The 7,998-nt window shown below is 40.0% G+C and overlaps 1 protein-coding gene across 1 annotated transcript; it reads right to left on the reverse strand.

The window, feature by feature from the left end:
- Positions 1–4,858: 4,858 nt before the first annotated feature.
- Positions 4,859–7,998, reverse strand: WFDC13 (WAP four-disulfide core domain 13). Its single transcript, XM_041732360.1, has 2 exons — positions 7,914–7,998; positions 4,859–5,013 (listed from the first exon to the last, which is right to left on the reverse strand). The coding sequence occupies exons 1-2, from the start codon at positions 7,996–7,998 to the stop codon at positions 4,859–4,861; spliced, it is 240 nt and encodes a 79-aa protein (XP_041588294.1).

A 7,998-nucleotide genomic window follows, 5' to 3' on the forward strand; every position in this document is an offset into this window, starting at 1 on the left:
GGGGTAGAATTCAGTGACTCATCAGTTGCATATAAAACTCAGTGCTCACTACAGCATGTGCCTTCCTTAATGCCCATCATCCAAATTACCCCATTCTGCCTCCCCTCCCCTCCGGCAACCCTCCGTTTTGTTTCTAAAGTCTCATATGGTTTGCCTCCCTCTGTTTTTATCTTACTTTTTCCTTCCCTTCCCCTATGTTAATCTGTTTGGTTTCTTAAATTCCACGTATTAGGGATTCCTGGGTGGCTCAGAGGTTGAGCATCTGCCTTTGGCTCAGGGTATAATCCCAATCTGGGGATTGAATCCCACTTCCTGTGAAGAGCCTGCTTCTCCCTCTGCCTGTGTCTCTGCCGCCCCCCTCTGTGTGCCTCTCATGAATAAATAAATAAAATCTTTAAAAAATTCCACATATGAGTGAAATCATATGATATTTAGCTTTCTCTGACTGACTTATTTCACTTAGCATAATACCCTCTAGTTCATGGGGATCCCTGGGTGGCTCAGCGGTTTGGCGCCTGCCTTTGGCCCAGGGCGCGATCCTGGAGTCCCGGGATCGAGTCCCGCGTCGGGCTCCCAGCATGGAGCCTGCTTCTCCCTCCTCCTGTATCTCTGTCTGTCATAAATAAATAAATAAATAAATCTTTTAAAAAAAATAATACCCTCTAGTTCCATCCAGGTTGTTGCAAATGGCAAGATTTCATTTTTTTCGAGGTCTGAGTAATATTCCATTGTACATGTATATACCACATCTTCTTTATCCACTCATCTGTCAATAAATTTGGGCTCTTTCCATAGTTTGGCTATCATGGATATTGCTGCCATAAACATTGGGATGCATATGCCCCTTTGAATCACTGTTTGTATTCTTTTTTTTTTTAAAGATTTATTTATTTATTTATGATAGACATAGAGACAGAGAGGCAGAGACACAGGAGGAGAGAGAAGCAGGCTCCATGCCAGGAGCCTGACGTGAGACTCCATCCCAGGACTCCAGGATCACGCCCTGGGCCAAAGGCAGGCGCTAAACCTCTGAGCCACCTAGGGATCCCCCTGTGTTTGTATTCTTTGGTTCAATACCTACTAGTGCAATTGCTGGGTCCTAAGGAAGTTCTATTTTAACTTTTTGAATAGCCTCCATACTGTTTTCCAGAGTGGCTGCACCAGTTTGCATTCCCACCAATAGTGTAAGAGGGTTCCCCCTTCTCTGCATCCTCACCAACATCTTATTTCCTGAGTTGTTCATTTTAGCCATTCTGACTGATGTGAAGTGGTATCTCATTGTGGATTTGATTTGTATTTCCCTGATGCCGAGTCATATTGAGTATTTTTTCATGTGTCTGTTGGCCATTTGTACATCTTTCTTTGAGAAATGTCTGTTCATATCTTCTGCCCATTTATTGACTGGATTTTTTGGGTTTTGGGTGTTGAGTTTGTAAGTTCTTTATAGATTTTGGATACTAGCCTTTTATCTGATAAAACATTTGCAAATAGTTTCACCCATTCCATAGGTTGCCTTTTAGTTTTGTAGACTGTCTCTTTTGTTGTGCAAAAGCTTTTTATCCTGATGAAGTCCCAATAGTTCATTATCCCTTTTGTTTCCCTTGTCTTTATAGATGTGTCTTGCAAGAAGTTGTTGTGGCCAAGTTCAATAAGGATGTTGCCTGTGCTCTCCTCTAGGATTTTGATAGATTTCTGTCTCACATTTAGGTCTTTCATCCGTTGTGAGTCTATTTTTGTGTGTAGTGTAAGAAAGTGATCCAGTTTCGTTCTTCTGCTTGTGGCTGACCAATCCCAACATCATTTGTTGAAGAGACTGTCTTTTTTCCATTGGATATTCTTTCCTGCTTTGTGGAAGATTAGTTGACCATAGAATTTTGAGGGTCCATTTCTGTGTTCTCTATTCTGCTCTATGTGTTGTTTTTGTGCCAGTACCATACTGTCTTGATGATTACAGTTTTGTAATAGACCTTGAATTCCAGAATGGTGATGCCTCTAGCTTTGGTTTTCTTTTTCCATTTCTTTGTCTATTTGGGGCCTTTTCTGGTTCCATTAAATTTTAGATTGTTTTTCCTGCCCTGTGAAAAATGCTGGTGGTATTTGGATAGGGATTGCATTGAATGTGTAGATCACTTTGGGTAGCATAGAAATTTTAACAATATTTGCTCTTCCAATCCATGAGCATGGAATGTTTTTCCATTTCTTTGTGTTTTCCTCAATTTCTTTCCTAAGTGTTCTAATAGTTTTCAGAGTGCAGATCTTTTACTTCTTTGGTTATGTTTATTCCTAGGTATCTTTTGGTTTTTGGTGTAGTTGTAAAAGGGATTGATTCCTTGATTTCTCTTTCTTCTGCCTCATTGTTAGCATATAGAAATGCAACATGCTTCTGTTCATTGATTTTATTTTGCTGAATTCCGTATCAGTTCTAGTAATTTTTGGGTGGAGTCTTTTGGGTTTTCTACATAGAGTATCCTGTTGTCTGCAAAGAGCAAGAGTTTTACTTCTTCTTTGCCAACTTGGATACCTTTTACTTCTTTTTGTTGTCTGATTCCTGAGGCCAGGACTTCCAGTACTATGTTGAACAACGGTGGTGAGAGTGGGAAGAGGCGGAGAGCTCTCGGTTTTTCCCTATTGAGGATGATATTCACTGTGAGTTTTTGTGTGTGACTTTTCTGATATTGAGGTATGTTCCCTGTATCCCTACATTGTGGAGAGTTTTTATCAAGAAAGAATGCTGATTTTGTCCAATGCTTTTTCTGCATCTATCAAGAGAATCATATGGTTCTTGTCCTTTCTTTTATTAATGTGGTGTGTCACATTGATTGGCTTTACAAATGTTGAACCACTCCTGCAGCCTAGGAATAAATCTCACCGGGTTGTGTTGAATAATCCTTTTATTGTACTATTGGATCCTATTAGCTAGTATCTTGGTGAGAATTTTTGCATCTGTGTTCATGAGGGATATTCTCCTTTTTAGTGGGGTCTTTGGTTTTGGAGTCAAGGTAATGCTGCCTCATAGAAAGAGCTTGGAAAATTTCCTTCCATTTATATGTTTTGGAATGGTTTCAGATGAATAGGTATTAATTCTTCTTGAAATGTTTGGTAGAAGTCCCCTGGGGAAGCCATCTGGCCCTGGACTCTTGTTTTTGGGAGACTTTTGATTACTGGTTCAATTTCTTTGCTGGTTATGGGTATGTTAAAGTTTTCTATTCCTTCTTGTTTCAGTTTTGGTAGTTTATATGTTTCTAGGAATTTATCCATTTCTTCCAAATTGCCTAATTTGTTGGCATATAATTGCTTATAATATCCTCTTAAAATTGTATTTCTGTGATGTTGGTTGTGATCTCTCCTCTTTCAATCACAATTTTATTTATTTGGGTCCTTTCCCTTTTCTTTTTGATGTCTGCCTAAGCGTTTATCAATCTTGTCAATTCTTTCAAAGAAGAGCTTCTAGTTTTGTTGATCTATTTCTGGTGATTTTTTATTTCTATACCGTTGATTTCTGCTTTAGTTGTTATTATTTCTCTTCTCCTGCTGGATTTAGGCTTTATTTGATGTTCTTTTTTTCCAATTCTTTTAGGTGTAAGGTTAGGTTGTACCATGACCTTTCTTATGTTCTTGTGACTGGTTCTGTAGAAAAAAAATATTCTCAAATATTCTCTAGTGCAATTTTTCTCTTAGAAATATAATACTTAATTTTCCATTACTTCCCTCATTAAAACTAGACCATTAAGCTAAGCTTTCTTGCCATGGGGAAAGCAGAACCTCAAAGAAACAAGTGACAACAAAGAGTCATACTTATGCTTCTGTGTTGCATGGTAGAGCCTTGAAAGGTATGAAGTTTCACTCTGAAGACTACTCTGTTAAGAGAGATATGGTTGCCTAGTTGTAAAACTTACTGAATAATTAATAGGTGTCAAGTAATGTCTTTAGAGTTTGCATGTGTTATTTATTTTCATGTCACTATTGTTGTTCAAGTCTTAAAGATAAGGAAGCTGACACTCAGAGAGAGAGGTTGATTAGCTTGTCTGAGGTTACTCAGCTAAGAAGTGGTAGAGCTAGGATTTGGGTTTGGGTATCTGGCTCTGAGCCCCTACTTCATCACTCTGTGTCTTGTCTCATAGGTTGGTTATTGTGCTCAGGGGAGGGAATACAGCAAAGAACAAGACAATTTAGAGGGTCAATGATTGAGTCTCTTGCCTTGTGAGTCTTTGTCCCAACCTCACAAGGCTAGAATAAAGAGTACTCATCTTATGCATTAGAAAGAAAGGCAAACACGGAGAATTGTATTGCTCAAGGTAGTAGAAAGTCATAGTTGAAAGATATAATTAGAAATCAGTTGTCTCATAACTCTCTAATGCCCTTTCTCTGCTCTAGGAGCACTTCCATTCAGCAGATTTGGGGCCAGTGCTAATGCCTCAGCAGCTAACCAAAGCTTTGCTCAGGCTGAAGAATCTCCAGAGCCCAGGAAACTGGGGGCCAAAGGATGGTATTTGGTGAAAGAGGGAAAGCAAAAACAAAGAAAACAGATTGGCTTTGGAATTTTGGTGAGACTTGTAGCCCAGATATAATGTCCCAGGCCTCAGGATAAAGGTGGATTCTGGGACAGGGAGGGTCTGTTGATGGAGTGGTTTGTGGTTGTGTTTAGAGAGGCATATTTTGAGATTTACAAATGTGGTGATGAGAAACATTATGTAGTTTGGGAATGGAGAAAGCCTCTTTTACTCAAGGCATTTAAGAAAATTATTCTTGGTAAAGAGAAGGAGAATGTTAGAAAAATAGATCCAGTATAGGGGCTGGTAAGAGACTCTTCTGTTGAGTTCCCAAAGCAACTGGGTTAGAACTGGGCAAGAGAAGCCCCTTACCTGTCATAATTTATATTCTTGTTTAATGAACAGACTATCCCGCAGAAGGCAGAACAGCACTGAAGTCCGTTTTTGCAATCTTCTTGCATTGTACAGAATTGAGTGCAGTTTCCAGGATCTGATCTGCAGGGTGGGGGTTCCAAGATATACTCTGGATTACAGAACAGAAAAGAGAAGTGCCTAAACAATGGACTGGAGTAACATCCAGAACTCCAAAAGCCCTAGGAACTATCAGAAAACTAGCCTCCCTGATCTTCCTCCTGTAGTTATAGGGAGGTGGAATCAGATGTTGTCCTTAGCTGCTGCCTTTCTCTGAGTTCTTGGCAGGGAAAACTGAGGCTTGGGTATCTGATTGCAGACAGAGGTCAGCAGAACCCTGCCCTCATTGACAATTCAACATCCTTGCAGATCAGATACTTCATATTTGAGGAAATGAACAGTGTGTGGTAAGCAAGAGAGGGGTGTGTAGATGCATTTGCACTGACTCACTGTGTAGCCCCAAGTGGGTTGTACAACCTCTCACTAACAACATAGTCTGTCCTAAAGTTAACCTAACAAATGTTATTTGTGTAGAGAAAGAATGAATGGGAAGGAATATTTTGGGAAATGATAAAGACCAAACAATACACTGAAGATACTGGAATCAGAATGCTAGAACCCAAATCACAAGTGAGTTCTAGGGGTAACTTATTCCGTGGGATTGAGGGTGAGTGTTTTGTTTTTATTTTTTTTAATTTAATTTTATTATTATTATTTTTTGTATATTTTTTATTGGAGTTTGATTTGCCAACATATAGTATAACAGTGCTTATCCTGTCCGAGGGTGAGTATTTTGGATAAGGTATAAAGATTGGCTTCTCTTTCTTCCCAGGTTTCTTCTTCTAAGGAAGCCAGAGCATTAGGATGTCCTATTTTCTACTATTAGAGAAGAATAAACATCTTCATGCTAATATCCTATTTCCCCCATCCCTCAGTACTTGGGTCAAAGTCAAGAATACCTCCACCAGGAGATCCTTCTGTAGGGCTCCAACTCACATTCTTATCTCTGTTCCTGAACTCCAAGGCATTAAGGATAAGTACAATTATCCCTGTTGTTGAAGCCCAGACAGGCCACAATTTTTGTACCTTGTGACTTGACCTTTCTCTGGGGCAAATGCTATAGGTGGAGTATTCTATAAGCCCCGGTTGACTTATTGCTTTGCAAGTATTTGCAATTAGAAGGGAGTCCATAGGGTATCATATTGACCTGGAAGAAACAAATGATTAATGAAGTTGGGGCTAAAACTGTGGAAGGAGCCTCGGTGTCCATCGAAAGATGAATGGATAAAGAAGATGTGATTTATGTATACAATGGAATATTACTCAGCCATTAGAAATGACAAATACCCACCATTTGCTTCAATGTGGATGGAACTGGAGGGTATTATGCTGAGTGAAATAAGTCAATTGGAGAAGGACAAACATTATATGGTATCATTCATTTGGGGAATATAAAAAATAGTGAAAGGAAATAAAGGGGAAAGGAGAAAAAAATGGTGGGGATGACTGGGTGACGGGCACTGAGGTGGGCACTTGACAGGATGAGCACTGGGTGTTATTCTATATGTTGGCAAATTGAACCCCAATAAAAAATAAATTTATAAAAAGAAGAAAAAAGTGAAGTTGGGGCTATAATTGGAACAGCAAATGGCACTAGAGAAAAAAAGCCAAGGCTCAAATTGTTGACAATTTGGCAGAGACCAGTATACAGCACTCACCTTGGGTCTCCTGGTCATCCCATGGCTCACTAGCTCAGTGCAAAAAAATTGGAACTGGTCCCCACTTTGGGGAGTTTGGAAATCAATAGGACAGTGTGGGGAAGGAGTCTGAGCCAGGGATCTCAGAGAGGTGGGCCTTTTCAGGTTTACCTCCTCTTCTGGGTATGTGATCAGTCTTACTTACAAAGACTTACCAGTCTTTCAGGGACCTTTTTGTGTTTCTCTTCAAATTTTAGTCCTTGATTCTCCAAATTTACCCTTCCCCATTCTCTCCCGTCTAGCTTAGCCTCCCTCAGCCTTACAAATGTGTGGGCCCTCTCTGAAACACTTAAAACAGAAACTTGCCTCCTTAGACACTTGAGATAGTACACATACTCCTCTCTGAGCCCTCAGTATTCTGAGGATGCTTTCCTCATAGAAGAGTGGAGGTATGGTGGATAATAGTTCATTTCCCATTTGGTATTGGTCAAGGTCAACATAACTGTGGTCAGCACTCTTGTTAGGTTAAGCTGGGCAATGGTGGCTGCTGAGATGGACTCTATACTTTGCCATTGGTTATAGTCACTGGTAATTGTGTAGGTACCTCTGAATGTTTAAAATGTGGAATAAAATGTAAGACTTTCATTCCTTCCTTCCCAAATATTTTCCAAGGCAGAGATTTTGTAGGTTCTGGCTTGAGTTCTACCAACTTAATTTTCTTCTCTGTTTTATTGTTAAGATTTATTTATTTATTTTAGAGAAGGGAGGAGGGACAGAGAGAAAATCTCAAATAAACTCTCTGATGACCACAGGGCCTAACGCAGGGCTCAATCTCACAACCCATGAGATCACGACCTGAGCTGAAACCAAGAGTCAGACTCTTAACCTACTGAGCCACCCAGGCGCTTCGGTTTTAATGCTTGAAAAGTTGGTGCAAGCATCCATGAAGAAACTAGGGCAGCAAGACTACACTGGGTGATGAGGCTGATAACATTTACAGTAGTTAATTCTTATTGAGCATTTATCATGGTCCATTAAGAGTGCTCTATGTATGCATGCATTATTTCTGTTTCTTCTCCCAACTGTCCCAGTGTCATTATATCCATTGCAAAGATAAAATCTGAGGCCCGGACACTTTGTCCAAGACCACTCAGTAAGCACACAGCAGAGATTCAAACCTGGATCTTACTTACTGTAAAACTAGGACCCTTGAACATGATACTGTATTTTTTCCATAATGTGTATCCTCAGCCCTCAGATCCTCTTATCTCTACAAATGCTGCATCCCTCCCCAGAGCCCAGACCCAGAACCTACTCATAAAATGTTGCTTGGGGCTCCCAGGCACCTGCTGTGGTGTTAAGTGAATCAATAGGAGTTGGAGAAGCAGTGCAGACTTCAT

The sequence above is a fragment of the Vulpes lagopus genome, chromosome 18, assembly GCF_018345385.1.
Source record: "Vulpes lagopus strain Blue_001 chromosome 18, ASM1834538v1, whole genome shotgun sequence".
In the NCBI taxonomy this organism is placed as follows: Eukaryota; Metazoa; Chordata; class Mammalia; order Carnivora; family Canidae; genus Vulpes; species Vulpes lagopus.